At 42.1% G+C, this 19241-nt stretch overlaps 2 protein-coding genes across 2 annotated transcripts in view; one reads left to right on the forward strand and one right to left on the reverse strand.

The window, feature by feature from the left end:
• The window catches only part of LOC105364310 (uncharacterized protein DDB_G0287625), a 72832-nt gene extending 69950 nt beyond the window's left edge, over nt 1-2882 (forward strand). The window contains exons 7-8 of the mRNA XM_011502207.1: nt 983-1103; nt 2216-2882. Coding sequence (XP_011500509.1) covers nt 983-1103; nt 2216-2252 — 158 coding nt within the window. The 3' untranslated portion in view covers nt 2253-2882. The remainder of the gene's footprint in view (nt 1-982; nt 1104-2215) is intronic.
• A 117-nt stretch (nt 2883-2999) lies between these two features.
• The window catches only part of LOC105364311 (pro-interleukin-16), a 39292-nt gene continuing 23050 nt past the window's right edge, over nt 3000-19241 (reverse strand). Inside the window, exons 3-7 of the mRNA XM_011502208.1 lie at nt 7446-7820; nt 7007-7343; nt 4769-5859; nt 3320-3518; nt 3000-3121 (exon numbers count right to left, since the gene is read on the reverse strand). Of these exons, the coding sequence (XP_011500510.1) occupies nt 3073-3121; nt 3320-3518; nt 4769-5859; nt 7007-7343; nt 7446-7820 (2051 nt within the window). The 3' untranslated portion in view covers nt 3000-3072. The remainder of the gene's footprint in view (nt 3122-3319; nt 3519-4768; nt 5860-7006; nt 7344-7445; nt 7821-19241) is intronic.

The following is a 19241-nucleotide window of genomic DNA, read 5'->3' on the forward strand; positions in this document are numbered from 1 at the left end:
CCCTTCCCCCCCCCCCCCCCCCGCCACGCCGCTGCCCCTCTCCGTCCCTCACCAGCCGTCTCCACCGGCGATCCCTTCGCGGCTCGTGGTCTCACGTCATGCGCCTGGCGCGTAATAGCACCGGGGAACCGTGTCGTTGATCCGGTTGCCGTTCGTAAGGCGCATTTCAGCCAGTTAGTTGGAACACGTGATTCGGACTGCGGACCGGATGTTTACCGTTTCGCTCGTTATCCCACGCACCCTTGCATCCTCCTCACCAGCTTTATTTTCTTTCTATTTTATCATATCATCTAATATCCCCCATCCAACAACCCCCGTTTAATTAGAGCTCGGCAGGTGCTGCTTACGTAAAAGGGAAACCTATCCTCTTTAACGAACTGTCGACGTTGCGCTTAAATAAACCACCGTGTCCCGATGCCTTCAAATAATAATAACAATAATAATAGTAATAATATTCGCTTATAAATAAACGTCATTTTCCATGGGTATTAGTAGTGTTGGAAGGGGCGTCGGACGTGTTGTTGTGGCTATCACGGGGCATTTCGTCGAGAAACTCGTCTGAGATTCATTCGACACTAATCACGTTTTGATGGTAATGGAAGCTTCCATGGGCTCGCACCGAAAATCCTCGGCGGTCGTAATTTGCGAGTAAGGCGCGCGGGCGTGGGTGTAACGTGTCGATCAACGTGCCGCGGCGCGAACACACAGGATTAGCGCTCGTGGCCGTTACGCGTGCACTATACTCGCCGAAGCTTTACAAAGCTTTACAAAGCTTTACAAAGCAATGTGAATTTCGCGTTTGAGTGTGGAAGGATACGAAAGTCCGCCATCACGTTTATTAATGGTTTAATGGACATTCAACATTACGATATTCCCAACGTTACAGCTCACTATCGTAGCGAGCCACTTGGCTTTCGTAGTTTAAAGAGGACCGCTGGGATGAATGTAAGACTAAAGCTTTCTTCCCTTCTTATTATTCCAGGCGACGAGATACTGAGTCTGAATGGAAAAATACTTCGAGGATGTACTCATCAAGAAGTCATCGAATTGTTTAAGGCTGTACGCGAGGGACCGGTTGAGCTGGAGCTCACGAGAAGACAAAGGTAACTTTCAATTATCTTTTAGCCTCCCGTGAAATGGTTCTGCTTTGCTCGCACGTGCATCTTTGTACCTAAGAGGTCGAAAGAAAAGAGTATAATGTAGCACAGAACAATGATGTTCGTCTTCTGTACATTAGTTTGGCAACATTGTGACGATGTGCCTGTAATAATGATAGGTTAATTATTCGTGAATTGTTGTTTGATTCGCCTAATTAAATGCACCGTCGATATTACGTACAAATAAGCGAATGATAATAACTGGGACGTAATATACTCTGAGCAATTAAACTGTTTAGACTGTTAGCATGATTTCTCGACGTGTTTCATGAAATTCTAAATCTCTCGTGAAATTAATTTAAATGGAGCTTCTTGAAGTCTTGATTACGGAGTGATGAAACAGCTTAAGATATTTGAGCTTCGGAAATAGGAGAAAGAAGGAAAATTTCGCTTTCGTCAGTGTGAGGAGGAAGAATTTTTATTTTAAAAGGCGTTACACTAATTTTCATTAGCGAGTCAGCTAAATTGAATTAAAAAGAAAATTAAATAAAAAAAAAAAATATTAAAATTAAATAATCCTCGTTAATATGTAAGAGATTAAAGTAAGCGTATAATAATATTTCTAGTTATATGAATTAAGAGAAAAGAGAGAGAAAAAACTTAAACGTACAGACCGCCGAGTTATGGGCAATTTTCTATTTTCACGCTAATCTTGAGGAAAGTCGCTTGCTAGTGGTTATTACGACGAGTTCTTATTAACTTCACCAAGCAGTAAAATCGTAATAAGCACAATTTTAATCATCTCGGAGGATAACGATATGATTATAATTTGTGAGTTTTTCTCTTTTACAAATAAGATTGAATTCAACTGGACAACTCGAAGAGATGGCTAATTTTGTGCCCGTTAAAATTTCTTCCCCCCCCCCCCCCAGCAAGTCCCTCTATCTATATGACAATTTATATTTATACACTATTATAATAAATAATAAATATCCCAAATGCCCTAACTACACTAACAATAACCTAATAAACCTAATAAAAATAATAATAATACAATAACCTCCGATTACATCGATTATTATTACCATGTCACTTACGTAATAATGTTATTGTTTAAGGTATCATAAAGTCCCTCCGAAGTCGGCACCGTACTAAAGTAATAAATCTTGGACGAAGACGAAGACGAATACCACCAATTGTGCCTACATTGCAGACTTCGGCAATAATCCGAGTGGCGATTGACGATTCACGATGCTACTTTCGAATTCGTAGATTCTAGTCTCCGTTTCTCATTGTTTTATATAAATTTTTGTTCTTCTTTCCTTTCCCTCCCTTCTTTCTATTTTTCTCTATTTCTTGCTTTTTTCCCCTTCGTTGTCTATTATGTACTTTATTTGTATACGTTTATATAATTTATTGACCAGTTGGACACTTTATTAGTACGTCAAGCGACCCAATTGTAATGCAGAAGATAGCCTATTGCCAACTTCTTTAATTGTATATGTATAGTTTTATATCATAGACATATCGTCTCGTTATTGTATATTTGCAATGCGGCAAAACTGTTTTCTCATTAATTTTAAAGTGCCTCTTCGGTGGCCTCGAACATGTTTAAGATTTTTAAAATGAAGATTTATTTGATTATGTATGATGTTTGCATACGAATATTATACAATGCGAAATTTTGTATGATATGCAGTGCTAAGCAGCCTCGTTCGTTAATAAAAAGCGCATAATTTTCAAACTCAAATATTGGCTTGAATCGTGTAGTATGAACCTTTTTTTTAAACGCCGTCTCAATTAAATAATGTATTTATTCATCAACAATTTTATAATTTACAATATTTACAGAATATTTGTAGTAATAATAATAATTAATAATAATTAATAATAGTAGTAATAGTGATAATAATAACATTAATATTAATATTAATAATAATTAATCGTATATATAAGAATGTACAAATTTCATTCGTCACGTGTCGGCCAATAGAAGATCGGCGCACGATTTGGCTTTCATCACTCTGAAATGAACAAAAATGAGTAATTTACGTTAGATAATAGATTTGGCATCGGAAACAATCATATTAAATGATATATATATATATATATATATATATATATATAGAGAGAGAGAGAGAGAGAGAGTGAGTAAGAGAGAGAGTGAGTAAGAGAGAGAGAGAGAGAGAGAGAGAGAGATAAAGGAATAGAAGAATACTAACTGTGCCTCTCGATTGCGAACTCGCCTGCAGAGGTGCAAAGCGATGGGGCCATTTTTAATGTTTCTGAACAGCTGAACGGCCTCTCGGTGAGTCAGATCGTGGCATATCTGCCCGTTCAGTGCCAGAATCTCGTCACCGGCTCGCAGTCGACCATCTTCGGCAGCCTGACCAGCAGGCAACACCGATTTCACGAAGATGCCTGTCAACATGTCAACAAATAACGCGCGCTTAGGCCAAGTTCGCTTACGGGGACACCAAATGCCCTCTTAACAAATATACGTTCGCCCGTTGGCTTTTAAAGCGAACTCGATGGAGTATTATCTATTTATTTATAAAGCATGCGGGCCCGGCTCATTACATACGTTGTACATAACGATATTGCTGCACTAAGTGAATTATTATGAGTTTGCGGAGGTTGTCGGTTTTTACCGTTGCTCGTCACATTGGCGAGATACGACAGACACGTAAGGGACGGATTATGCGCAAACGAGCTGTTCCTTGAAAAATTAATTTATTTTTATAAAATTCGTTGGCATAATGTTTCAAGAGTTGCGCTAGACTTTAATGACGTAGCCTCGATAACGTGAATAAATGACGATATCGACAACGATAACAACAACAACAACAACAACAACAACAACAACAACAACAACAACAACTATAATAATAATAATAATAATAATAATAATAATAATAATAGTAATAATAGTAATAATAGATTGTAACGATAATAGGGTAATAGGATGATAAAATAAGAATCAATGATAATATTACTAATAAATGAGTAAACAATTACGACGATTAACAATAAAAGTAATAATGGTAATGATACAACCCCTATGCTTCATTGTATTATAATAAAGTGAAATACAGTTTGCCGATATAAGATATATGTAAGTGTTGTACATTGCTGTGTCTACAGGCGTACCTAATAATCTTAATATCGCTTCTTCTAATCGGCTCGTAGCGCCACGTAATTCAATTCGCACCAGCAAATTGCGAATAAAAAATTTGTCTTTTATAATTGACAAAACGATAAGGCTATTATTATTATTCGATCTCCCTTCGAATGAATTTAAATTTATAAAAGTGATGTCGAGCAATGCGCAAATCGCGATCCTATTCGGCATCGTTAGTTTCGACACGGAAACTCGGGCGGTTCGACGGGGCAATCGTACCGAACGCCCAACTTAAAGGAAACCCAAAGAAATAGAAAAAATAAATAAATCAATAAATTAATAACTAAAAATAATCAATGAGAAAAGAAGAAATGCCTAAAAAGGGCTAGAAAACGGGAGTCGCGAGAAGCCTGAATATATTAAGGGCATATTAGGGTTTAATCGATCAGAGGATTCGAAGTTAATGGACTAAAGTGCGTTTAAACGAAAAAAAGAATCGATGGCATAATAAATAGTGAAAGGCTTTCGAATATTGTCCGCGGCAACGTACCGATGCTCCCCTTTGGACTGTCCCTGCCGCCGACGATCGTAAAGCCGAGTGACTTTTTGCCGGGACCCTTGACAAAGACGACCGTGAGGAAGGTGGAGAAGGTGCTGCGGGGCCGCCTGGGCAGGGTACAGAAGTTCGAGAGGCTCTCCATGGACTTCTCGACGTCCCTCCCGGGCTTGCTGCCGTCCTCGGAGCGATTGCTCTTCTGTCGTCTCGACTGGTGTTTACGGAAGTGCGAGGCCTCGGGCGAGACGATGACCCCGTGCCCGTTCTCGATGCTCACGTTCTCGTAATCTACGCTGCTCTCCATGAGGCGTTTCTGGACGGGCGAGTCGCTCGGCGTCATCCGCGAGACGACGATGTCGATGTCGCCGGGCGCGCCACCGCTGCTCAGGATCTTCCGTGCCTCGGGCATCGTGAGGCCGCGCAGTCTCTTGCCGTTGACGATGAGTATCTCGTCGCCGATTCTCAGGCTGCCCTCGTTGTCGGCGAGGCCGTTGGGCACGACGTGAGCGACGAGGTAGCCCGCCGAGTCCGGGGTCTTGGCGATGAAGATGCCAAGGCACTGGTCGCTGGTCTCGCGCGGCAGCTTAACGATCAGCGTCTTCTTAACGCTCGCGTTGCTCCTTATGGCGACGAGTTTGCCCGGAGTCACGGCCGGCTCGTGTCGCGGGGCCGGCGGCTCCGTCTCGTCGAGGAGCGAACTGCTACGGCTGAGCCGGAGGTCTCTGCGGGGCTGGGAGTGCGGGCCGCTCGGTCGCCTCGGTGGCACCCTCGGCGGTAGCCCGAGAAGGCCGGCGGGCTCGCAGATGCCGATGGCCGGGCACTCCGAGGCGATGCTGCTGCAGCGGTCGTCGAGGAGCGAACTTGTCGCCGAGTCGTTATCGAGGATGCCGGAGTCGTTGTCGTTGTCCTCGGGCTCCTGCTCGTGGTCCTCGAATAGCGGATTCGTGCGCAGCTCGTCGAGGCCCGGCAACGTGCCGTACGAGAAGCTGCGCAACCTCTTTCGCTCCTTCTCTTTGTTGCTCCCGGGGCCGCCCTCCTTCTTGTAGATCTTGCCGATGAGTTTGCTCGTCGAGCTCTTCAGGTACCTACGAGCATCGCACGACCATAAACATCCACGTCATTTACGCACTGCCTAAGCAGCAACGTTCGCCTCTATCCCCACGACACCTGCGACCGCGCACCACCACCACCACCACCACCACCACCACCACCCCCCCTCCCCCCCTCCCATAAAAGTTATTGGCAAATAATGTTGCAAGACCTTACTACTTACCTAATTCATTTAAACTTGTGAGTTTATTTTTCAAGTCTTATGTATTTTCCCCCCGCCAATACGTCGCCACGAAGATTATCACATTTTCAATCGCCTAGCGGATTAAGAGTCTTCGTTTAGCCCCCGGTCATTACGCAGATGTATTAAGCCGCAGACGAGGCTGATGGGTCGATCACTCCTAGGCGAGGGAGGAGGACCAATGGCAACGGAATCTCTTTCGTTAATTGAAATTTTGCGTTTTTAAACGTCCGCTTATACTAATCCGAGGAGAAAACGCCGTGAAAGTGAAACCAACTATTATAATGAGCTGAGCCTCGTCCAGTCAAATTGCTCACATTCCACTTCAGCTTAAAGAAAGCGGACGATCCCCAATCGCGAATTCTTACAGCTTCCCTATGTAAATCTAACGGAGGCGCTCCATTGTCGTCTCGTGAAAATCACGTGTAAATGCAGCGTCCGTTGAACGTCGTTAAACGAAAGAAGGAAGCGCAAACGAATAAGCTGCGCCGGAGCTTCTTTGCTCTCGACACTCGTGGCTAAGATAAAAGCGATTGCTTATCATTGGCTAAGCGTTAAAGTTTGTAAAGCACGCAGGAGACGAGACGGGGCCGCGCTTGCGATCAAGCTCCTCGCTTAACGGATGATTAAATAATCGCTCGGTGTTCGCCGAGCTTCCTACCACTCGACGTCGAATGCTTCTTAGGGCCGAGTTGACACGAGTTGAGATAAACGTGACGAGATTGACGAGAGAAAGAACGGGCGGCGAGCGTCGTTAAATTTTTTAAAAGCACACCCTGTCCTCGTCGTACCCGGTTGAGTATGGTACTCACGGATCGAGAGAGGAAGTGGTTGGTGGGCGCATCATGCGGGTGGGATCGCACGACGGCTAGTTATATCGTCGTTTATCGCTACAAGTAGAGATGGCTCGGACTCGGAAGGAGCCTCGGGGCTCGACCCACCTGTTCTGGATCGCCCTGAATTTGGCCGCGAGGCAGCTCGAGGGGGTCAGGCTGTCGAGCCTCGAGCCCCCGCTCGTCCCCTTTGCTTGGGACTTGGTTGACTTGGTGCGCCCGGGTCCCTCGGTCTCCGCGTGCCTCACCCCGCCTGCCTCGTGCTCGGCATCGCTCTTTCTGCCAGCGGGGTCCTTGCTGCGCCGCCATCTGCGCCTCCTCGGCTTCGGACTCTCGTTCAGCTTGAAGCCGAAGAGTACGAAGCGCTCCTCGCGCTGACAACCGAACCTTCGCTTACGGCCCTTGAGCTCCGTCTCCTCGGTCTCCTCCTCCTCCTCCTCCTCCTCCTCCTCCTCCTCTTCCTCTTGCTCCTGCTCCTGCTCCTGCTCCTGCTCCTGTTCCTCGTCCTCGCGCTGCGGCCCCTCGGACTCCTCGTCCTCGTCGTCGGGCTCCCGCGGGATCATCTGCTTGAGCTCGCTGTCGCAGATCGAGCGCCGGAAGTCGCCGCGGCCGAGGCCCCCTGCGCGCAGCTCGCACATCGAGCGGAACTGCTGGCTCTGCTCACGACCCTCGTCCTCCTGCCCGGCGAAGTTCAGCCGGGCGTTCCGCACTCGCTCCAACAGCGGATTCATCTTCTCGCACACCCTACGCCGCTCCTCCCGTATCTTCTTCTTATCCTTCTTGTGGGCGCTGCTCGAGGTCGCGGAGGAGGATGAGGTGACGCGCTCGGTCGTCACGCTCGATGTCTGTACGTTGTAGCAGTTGCGCTCGGACTCCTCGGAGCTCGAGGACCTGCGCCGGCTCCATCGTACCGGCGACATGTCTGTAATAAACGAAATGTCGGTCAGACGATTGTTTCACAAGTGGCTACTTTACCCGTCGCTGGTGGATGGGCGGCGGACGACTGTGGGACAGCCGAGGGTAGGGTGAAGCAACAGCAGCAGTAGAGGGGAGATGGGAGTTGCAATTCATTAGGCGAGAAGGCAAGTTTGTTAACTCGAATGAAACCGTTTTGTCGTTTTGCTCTCCTCCTCTTCTCAATGAATCCATGAATTTATCAATTCGACCGAGACGTTGCCAGATCATTAAAACTGAATATCCCCTTAGATGTAATTTATCTGATGTTAATGCTTCGTTGATTTAGACTCTTCATTGTCTTAATATTCGTAAGTTGAAAGGATAGTATAGTCCCTTTAGAGTACCAATGCTCGACGAAAGTTTGTCTAATTGCACGGACCTGACTTTCTACATTATTCCATTCAACATGCATTCGACAATTATCTATATATATACATATATATATATATATATATATATATATAATTACATTAATAATAGCTACGTCGATTTGTGTTACATGCACGAGGGATTTTCGTTCTTTGGATGTATTGGAAGATTTAAATGTATTTGCAAAAACTTTCCTTACTACCGACTTTTATGACTTTCTATGCTGATTTTATGCACATTATAAACTGTTTTCACATGTATTACGCTAATTTTACGGATAATTTTATGATTTTTATTAAAAACAAAATAATAATAGTACATTATGATTAAGTAAACTGTTGATATTTCGAAGCAACTTATCAAGAATATCAGGATGAAAAAGGCGAATAATAATTTTAAAAACATACGTAATATAATATGCGTACTTCTCGTACATTCACTTCATGATTTTAAGTGATAAATTTTATAAATTGAAAAGAATCGATTAAAGCTCATGTATGTTACTTGTACATTGCAGAAATACACGAGGAAAAATATTCGAAAGACTTTTTTGACTTTGTCGACAGTTTCACATTGACATCGAAAGATTTTTTTTGTTTTTTTGTTTGTTTTTTGTTTTTTTTTTATTCTGAATCGTTTCCAGAAACAATTACTTCATTATCATGGATATCGGTAGTAGTATGAAAATACCGCTATACAAGTACCATTCCTCGACTCAATCATTTTAGTGTACAATGAGGTTGTATTTGAGACGAATATTGTATTTACAAGCCGCAAGCAATTTTCATTACTTTGAATTAAATTCAAATATTTCATTATTGACATATTATCTAGACTATTTTATATATTCCAACTCCATAGGTACATGACACTTCAAGCTAAATACATTGAAATAATTGCAATGACATTGAACGTCACTAAATAGAGGCAAGACTTGTAAAAATATTATCCAATCGTAATCCCAATCACAATGCGTACGATATGTTTTTTATAAAAATTCCCACGCAACTCGTGTTATTATTTTAAATGAATTTTTAACTTTGCATAATTAGAATTAGACAAGTGTTCGTGGCTGTGCTAGAAAATAGTAAAGGTGCGGGACGAAGTACAAAAGTAAGATTGGTATTGGTGGATTAGAACGAGCTACTTTCCATACTGGTTTCTTATAATTATCAAACCTTTCATTTCATAATGATATGGGTGTCAACTTGTTTTACGAAAAAACTTTGTTGACTAATAAAAGAATGAGATAAGCAATACATTACGAGTTATTATCGACAAGTAGGATGATTCATAGAAAGTTGCGAGAAAACAGAATGTCGTAGGTAAAACATTATTATCAACGTCGGAATTGATTGAAATGCTCGAGATAGAATAGCCCGAGCACACACTTACGCCGATATGCTTGCGCCTCAACATACATACACATACGCAAAAGTACGCGCGCGCCCGCGCGCGCACACACACACACACACACACACGCACATATATATATATATATATATATATATATATATATACATTCATGCTCCAATGGAAACGAATGTAGCTGTAAGTAATAATTATGCGTATGTGAGCATACCAACGATCGAGGAAGGCAGTGTGATACGGGGAAAGTTTCGCGAGGAATTCGCTCCGCGAAAATGGGGAGATTTACTTCGGTGTAGGCTGAAACGTTATTTACGTTTAACAATCGGCTCGCGGCAATCTTGAGATTCTTTAGCCGGGAAAAGCCGGCTTATACATATCACATCGGATCTCTCTCTCTCTCTCTCTCTTATTTATGAATTTACGCATGAAAGGGAGAACGAAGGGAAATATATCGGCTCGTCAACGCATTATTTTTTACGTGAATATCATAAAGTTGACAAGATAGAGGTGGGATCACTTGACGTTACCATTCGAGTTCCCATCTTAATGATTCTTCGTGCAGTTGAGACATTAGCGAATAAAAATTTCATAGTAGAAGCACTGTTTGGATTATCGTTGTGAACACAAATTGCCATTCGTTCTACCTTGCGCGCAAACGTTGTTGTCGACGATAATGACGCGAGTTAATAAGTGCGACCGCTTCGAAAGAGTTCCCCGTTAAATTATTGTTAGTTTAATGAAATTGCGACTCGACGATAGCAGGAGGATCGACCGATCGACCGATCGACGTATCAGCGTATGCGTCACACCCCGTAATCGTCCCTCCAAAATGGAAGACCGAATGTCGTTAAAATTGCATGTAGCGTAGCGCCGAGGTTGAATATCCTATAAGTCATGGGCTTATTTAACGTTAGATAATGATTTTGGAGGTGAGCCGCGTCGATATCGCGCGTACCTTGCGAGCCACCGTGGCAGCACATCCTGAACATCTTGGGCAGTGGTGGAGCGAGCGTTGGAGCGATGGAGTGGTAGCGCGGGACCGGTGGCCCGGCGAGACAATGGGACGAGGCGCGCGACCGCGTCGTCCGGGAGGCGCGGCAAGACTGGCGCCTCGAGCCGTGACGCCGTGGCCGCGAGGCCCCCGGGATGCGCGCGAGACAGGAAATCCCGCGCCGGTTTCGTCGTCTTCTTCTTCTTCTTCTTCTTCTTCTACTGCGCGACCGTCTTCGTCTTCGTCGTTGTCGGAGATTGTTGATGAATGGGAGCGCGCGGGAAGCCGTGGGTCCCGTCGGTTTTGTTCAATGGGCGCCGCGCGCGGATGTTACCACTCGGTTACACACTGTGCTTGGAAGGTAAATGCCGTGGTATCCGGGGCGAGAAATTAATGACCATCGGCTCGCGAGGGTGATTTCGCTTTCATTACGTTCTCACCCGCCTTCCTCATTCGTGCGCCGCTTCGCTTTCCTTTATTTCCTGCAGACTTTATTACGCGAGCGCTATTTCGGGTCGCAACCATTCAAAGCCCATTGGTTTTTGCCATTACGTCGAATAATAGATCGAGTCGCTGGCTGTATTTTTGGATGACGTGCCGCCGACAATTAACGACGATGGAAAATACTCGGACTGACTCGAGTGCCCGACTTGTCCTTTCCAATTACAACGATATTTCCGACTCGAGCTTTAATAAATCGCGCTAAGGTGTCGCGATTTAACGTTCCATTGCGCTAAAAGACAATCGGCGAATTTAAGTGAAGAGTCGCGCTTGTGGATATTTGAATCGGTGATTTTATGAAGTGTAGGCAAGTAAGGTACACGCGAAATCACGCGTTCGAGGTAGTGGGGAGAAAATAGTGAGAAAGTATGCGTTGCGCATGAAGACTTATTTCTATCAACGTTGATATGTAATTTTGCGCGTTTCCATTAACTTTTGATTGACATTTTGAGACGCGTGGCAAATGCCGGCCGTTTACTAAATCCAAGGATCGGAACATTCAATTCTCTTCTAGAAATTTTGCATCCTTTACTTGTAAATTAAAAAAAAAAAAAAAAAAAAAAAAAAAAAAAAAACGCTTTTCCTACGCTGCTTATTCCTTCTTTTAAAATTTCATTAGCGTAGGGAAATTGAAGGCTCGGCAAAGAAGACCTTTCATATTATCTATTTTACCTAAACACACTGATTACGATGTTAAAAGCATACATGACTAGGGCATTCAGCTGCGCGCGCACGCACACGCACACGCACGAGCACGAGCACGAGCACTTTCAATGTAATGCTTTATTCGTATCCGTTTAATCGTTCAATTAGTCGTTAGAACATTCGATTATCAAGGCACATCCCGAAACATTGTGTATTGTAGAAATTATGCGCTCTTGAAAGAGTCCGACAAAAGATAAAAGATTCCTCGATATAATGACAGCCAATGAAACGGCATTTCCTTTCTGACTTTATAGCGTTTGAAACGCAGTATTGATTTAGTCACGGCTTTATAAACAAAATGCTTTTCGAATAATATATTGATATTATATTTCTCATCGAAACCATTGCATATCGGAAGAATTATTTACTCAAGGCCCGCGAAATTACGCCTCTCGAACAGCAATTTAATCGGCTGCGCAGAACTGTGCGTGTAGGACGATTATAACAGCGATCAGTCGGCCGAAAGTCGTGAAATGCCGGGGGTTGGGGCGACGTAGGGTGACGTAGAGTTATCCGAAAACATCGCTCCTAATGATCAGAGATATAAAACTGACTGTCGGAGGAGAAGAAGACGAAGATGACGATGACGATAATGAAGGAAACGACAATGGAAGACAATCGAGATAAGAATACAAAGTTAACAATTATCGCGGAGACTTGGTCTAGGTGGTCCCCGTTCTATATTCTGAAAATAGGAGATCGAGTTCAAGGAACTACGTATTTACGTGCAGTCGGCTCGACTGATCCCCGCCGTGGTTTTCCGGTGCGGCCTCGTTGACGAGGTTGTTGGCCAGCTCCGTGGTCGTGCGCACCTGTCGTTTTCTTCCACTGCGTCGTTTTTTCTGCTAGACACCCACTCACTCACTCTCTCTCTCTCTCTCTCTCTCTCTCTCTCTCTCTCTCTCTCTCTGTCTCAATCTCTCCATCTCACTCAAAGTTTCGCTTTCCTCAGTCGTGTCGACGCGATGGAAGCCACCCGGTCCCATTGTTTCTATCAGCAAGAACGGATTGCTATTTCCTTCTTGGGTCCGTTTGCTTTTCGTGCGGGATCCACGCCCATTATCTAGCGTTTAATTACCTTGGCCGAGAGCATCGCGATATGCTTGGGCGACTAATGGGAAGAATCGCGTTGCGCGGCTCCTGCCCCCGAGGATCGCCGAGGTCAAGCATTTGAAATTCGTGTGGTTACGGAATGCGCGTAGGCTTTCGTTCGACGCTCGGTATTCCATTAAATAAGCACACGATGGTGGGGGCGCGGCCATTTCTTTTTGCATTTGTTGTCACTGGCCACGATTACGCATACCACGATGTATTATTATTATTATTATTATTATTATTATTATTATTATTATTATTTGAAGAAATTCGTCACTAAAAAGGCCCGGTTCACTAGAAAGGAGATCGTAGGATAAGAAAATATAGTCGCATCGTTCGGTAGATTTGTATTTTCGGCATTTTTCAAAATCTACCTTTCACTGGCCTTCTTACGCCACTTTAGCAAATTTTTTACTCGCCACTGAACTCATTTAACGCGCAAACGCGACTCTCTCGATTGCTCCAAAATTCATAGCGCATGCTTATGTGATGTTTGTACGATGTGGAGGTTGCCAATTGGGAATTTCTACGAAGCGAATGAGACTTTGAAATAAAATTAAATAAATTGATATCGTGAGTCTAAAGAGTCATCAGGGGTCTAAAGAGCAGCGACATTATGATTGTGCGTACGTTTAATACGTATCGAAACGATCAAAAACATACTCCAGCGTATTATCTCATTTTCGCACGTAATACGTATTTACGTAAAATTTATCACCCGAGCGAATCGGCAATGTGGCTACCAAACAATGCATTTGCAACAAAAGTATGTCCCTTGTCATGAGCAGCGTGTTGTTACGGTAGGATGGATATAGCTTTATTCAATTGCTCGGCAGTTACACGAAGCTAAAAATTATAATACGATAAAGGGCGGGTCCCTCTCTCTCTCTCTCTCTCTCTCTCTCTCTCTCTCTCTATCCGTCATTCTCGTCATTTTGTTGGCGCGTCTCGTTTTCGGGGCCATGCGAGGCCACTTCACCTAAAAAAAACACAACGAAAAAAGGAAAACGGGCGCGTTCCCAAAGCCGCCGTATAAAATTATCCCGCGCACTCCATACGAATTAAACGTAAAGATCCATGGCATTTGCAAAGCAACAATCACTTATATAATATGACTGCTCGATCCGAAAGGCTAAATTACGGCGAGCTTGTGGCAGCAAGTGAAGGAACCCTCTGCACTTCCGCTTCATGCGCCAACGAGCAGCCGCTGAACTTGCGGAGAGACAACTTCTCCGGCCTCTCGCGGCAAAACGACTTCCATAGAAAATCCCTGGAGATGGCCTTAGTTGGCAGGGCCCCGTTGCGGATGTAAAAAGGGACTAAGACTCGCGGTCTCGTTTTTCCACGTGATCGAGAGGTAAGTGTGCCTCCCGCGGTCAACGGCAAGCGGCCCTGGACGGCCAATCGTGATTTATATGGAAATATGACGATTGAAAGTTTAGTGCAACCGATTGGTCAGTCGGGGGTACTCAACTACTATTTCACGTGTATTATTTTTATGTTTAATTCGCATTGTTTTTATTGGCGCTTTACGGACTGCGTATTGGATCGACAGTCGCATGGCTTTTGGCTGATTAGCTTCGAACTTTCGTGAAATTGTTAACGATAATACTATTTCGATCGCACCGATGGTGGTTCGGCGAGAGGAAGGGGGAGGGGGAGGGGCGGGAGTGAGGGAGGAGGAGATGGAAAGAGGGGTGAGATTATAATATACTATTGGCACCTTTATAAGCAGCTTTTGAGATGGATTTACAGTGGAGCGGTAATTATATTATTTATTTTACGAGCACATGATTTTTGAAATGATTTATTTATCGCGCCATTAGTACGATAATCGATTAAAGTATTAAGTGTCACTCGTTCGACGTTCGATATTAATGATTGAAACTGATAAGAATATAGATATTGATTAGTCAATACATTTTTCAGCGATTTTACATTTTTACCCTTTATATTACTTTTGACTTCTTACTTAAGCAAACAAAATAAAGCAAATAAAACTATAAATGTATGATTTCTCTTTCTTCTCTTGAAAATATCATAATGACAATAGAAGTTTTATAAAATCGTTTTTTATCGTATGAATGAGATAAAGTCGATAATATAATTCCATTAAGTATAATGGAATAGAGAAATAAACCAAGTAGTTGATTAATCCCAATAAGAGACAATTTCTTTCTGTTACATAGATAAGCGATAATGAAATTGTACTCTTTAGCATTATTATTCCAGCTATTTTAAAATTATCATCCGAATCATTATTTTCTGCAAATTCTTATCGATTGTCATTAATCACAATAATAAACGAGAGGTCGAACGATTCGGATAAATTATTACTAAATAAATTACCGTTGCAACAATGTAAAATTATTTCTTTCAAATTTATTAGCTTCATTTTAAATCACTATAATTCATTAGAACAAAAGATAATGTTATTAAATATTTCTATTCAATTTCTAACCGACGTTTTAAATCAATATTAATAATAATAAATTATATTAATAAATTACTACAATAATAATAATAAATACTACAATATTAATAAATTAATTATATATATATATATATATATATATATATATATATATATAATTTATATGTGCTTATGGATAAGTGCAAATAATGAAGCGATAATGCAAAACAAGTATCAATAAAAAATTTTTCTACCAAATATTTTCAAAGAGTAACTGGGTTATATAGTAACGCATTCATCGTATGTTAATGTTTGAATTCACAAAATTTTCACTTTGTGGCGTGTTACGTCAGTCTTTAGGCACGAAGCTTTAATGGAACACTAAGTGAAACAAGCAATTAATTCCCTTATGTTTAATATTAACTTTATCATTATCACTTCTAAAACTATTTAATTCGCTAATTTCCGTTTCACTTATATTAAATATGTCGGAATATTGGCAATTTCATGGCCATTTACGTGTAATTTATTAATACCGCATTCGTGATAAAGTATTAGAACTTATTATATTTTCGTCTATATTCATGAATTAAGCTACGATCATAAAACGCAATACATCTTACCGCTTACACGATTACTCCGACGACTATATCATTACGTACATTTTGTGCTAACTCTAAATAGATCTTTCTGCTTTTTCACATTAAATTTCAATACTGCAATTATCAGTTGTATGTGCTCATTGAACGTAACTATAGAATTTAATGCTTTCGAAGAGTCTCGTTTATTTAAGAAACTATATACAACTCGGCTATTCGATAAATCAATTCTCAAATTAAAATTCTCAAATTATTGGATCGCTTGATTTTCTATTCGTGAAAGTGCGCGTACGAGGATAATTGTGTCAATGAACAATACATTACTTTAGTACAATTTACTTCATTTATTGTATCGAATACATTGTTTTAGATTATTCGCAGTTTGCTTAAGTAGGTTAAGTTCATTATTATTGCCATTGGGCACCATTATGTATAATTTTTTAAAATATCTAATAAAACGCATATGTGTTTGCATCATTTTGTGGAATAATGAAAGAATATATTTGCTTTAAAGCTCAACGAGAATTATTGAAACATTGAACGTCCGTCGTACGTTGTAGATAATACGTGTGCTACTTGAGGGAAAATCATTCGTAAATAGCATTGCTGTTTCATACAGTTAGATAAGTAAATCTGGAAATTGATACAGCCGACCGCTTACTTACATCAATGCGAAAATCGAAAATTCACGAATATCAGCCGCCACTTTAAATTAGAATAACAGAGGCGCTTCGAAGGACGGAGAATATTCCACCAGTGAACTGTGCGTCCATCTGTCAAGGTCATATGTCTTTAATTGCCCGACAATTGCAGTCGTTGACCTCCTTCTCCCTTATCGATCTTTCGTGCCACCCTTTGGCTTCACCCAATCCTAATGCTTTCGAAGTAGGCGGTGGAGGTGAGAGGCGGAGAGAGAGAGAGGGGGGGGGTGGTACACAGCCGATACTTCCTGTTCTTATTCTTTACGATTATACGATTATATTATTAAGATTACTTTACGATTTTAAGCCTATGCCGTGAATTTATTTATGTTTGCTGGCCATTACGGGAGACTGAGCGGACGCGACACTAACACTTTCTAAATATTATATTGATTATTGCATTCTAATTTTTGAGCCGTTGAGAGATCAACATTGTCGAATTTGAGACGCACGACTATCCCTTTCTTTATCTATACGAAGAATATTGAGTTTTAATACAAACAAACGGGCTTTCGAGCGGTCGACAAGCTTCTTTATATTATTTATAAAGCAATAAAGAGGCGAATTCGTGAAATATTGAGATCGTTAGCAGTTAGATTTCCATGGCGAATTAGAAACTGGCAATAAATTGAAGTCAACGTTGTGATATGACTTTTTTTTATTGCTTATAAATTCAGTCTGAGAGAATTACCGAGTAATTTTACTTTTTGACATCCAAAAAATCGATTAAAAATTTAAAATCTTGTAATAAAATTTCTAGCCACGAAAAGATTTAGACATTGGGGACATTAAATTGGAAATAGTCTCTCTTATATCTTTTTAAAGTCAGGTTTATTTGCATTATATAGGTTTGAGGAATACGATCATTAGGCTTCTTTGATATTCGAAAATGTCAAAACCGTAGTCGGCTTATTGAGCTCAATGTTAACCAGTTAAATTGCAATCATAAAATAGATTTTCTAATTTTTGCAATTGAGCTAGACGTCTACCCATAAATTGTAGCCAATGATCGAATTTTTTTTTTTTTTTATATCTTTTAATCGACAATACTACTAATTGCGATGAAAGTTAATCAATCGCTTCTGTTTTTTTGTTTTGTTTTTTTTTTAATAGAAAGTGTTAATTCGAAAATTCAGTGTCGTAAATAAATAATGAACCGCAATATTCGTAGGATACCTTCTTAATATGTAAATGAGGTCGAAGAAGGACGTTTATTAATATGAGATTTTTAAGAGTCGGGACAAATGAGTGGGATGATGCAATCGAACGAGGCAGCTTAAATATTCGTCATTCGAGGAAAGAAAGAACAATTATCAACCGGAACATTATTCGATTATTCGCTGAGCGCTTATTAATACATACAACGGCCCATGGCAATCGTATAATTGCACCTATGAGATGCAATAATTCCAATTGGCCAACTGGAAATTTTCCCGATTAATAGTCATGTGGCGGGACTTTGAGCCGCAACGTCGAGAAGAGCCGAATTATAATAACGTGACTCATCGCACTACAATCGGCGAAATAACAAAGTGGTGCCCCGATCACTGTGACACTTAAATGGAGAGCGGGAAACGCATTCGGGCAAGCGCGACGGAGAATATCCTCGAATTGTCGTGACAGGCAAGCATCCAAGGCAGGCACAATAATCGTCACGTCACATCGACAACGCAGCACTCGTTTTTCCTTCATTTCGGCCCATTTGCTCACGCAACGGATGAAGAAATGTCACGCTACCGTTGACTCAGTGCATCAGCAGGACTGCTAGTCTTTACCAACTCCTCGTCGCCTTGCACCTGCTCTGCACTCGTGCACCACGCGGCGCTTCATGGCACCGGAAATTGGTTATTGATCCGGCGACGCGCTCGGATTTCATCAGCTGAGCCCTCTTCATCGTCCATCGTCTCCGAGGTATTGCGTGTCGAGCGCGCCATCCCGCAGATTTGGTGGCTGTGGCAATAATGAAAAGCGAGGGTGGGGTCGCGAACGCGACTAGTGATTGGCGAGGGAAACGAGCGATGAGGGGGGGGGGGGATGTAGGGGGAGACTTGGGGCGGGGGGGGGGGGGGGGGAGGGTGGCAGGGCGGCGGCGAGTCGACCTTGATTTTGTTAGGCGAAGTTTCGAGGATTGTCCGTGCCCGCCGTGTGAGAGGTTAAATCGAAATTTTTTTTTTTTAAATAATTCTGAATAATGTTTAATTGCCGAAGGACGTTCGATTCGTAATAGGATAGCGTGGGACTTGGGAATCGACGACGATGTTCTCGCGACGCAACGAACTCACCGGCCCGACCAACGAATGTGTTCCTCGCATGATCACGACAAGAGGGATAACAAGCATTGACCATGTAGGTGTTTAGGTAAAATATTTGTTGATTGATTGGATAATATACAATGGGCTCGTAAATAGATCTCTGCCTGATAATGTAACGTGATATTGAATTTCTATGCACGAGCGAAATAAAATTACTTTCCTTCTTCGACTTTAGCCTGGTTGTCGTTGTTTTTCAGGAATAAATTAGCCTACGCAATTTCTGTCAAAAAATTTCTCGCAATTATTATTAAAATAATTATTAAGGCGCGTGAAAGCGTACATAGTCATAGGCATTTTTATCGGAGATACGCGTTGCTGCTCCATAGTGT

This window comes from Ceratosolen solmsi, unplaced genomic scaffold, assembly GCF_000503995.2.
Source record: "Ceratosolen solmsi marchali unplaced genomic scaffold, CerSol_1.0 scaffold31, whole genome shotgun sequence".
NCBI classification, from domain to species: Eukaryota; Metazoa; Arthropoda; class Insecta; order Hymenoptera; family Agaonidae; genus Ceratosolen; species Ceratosolen solmsi.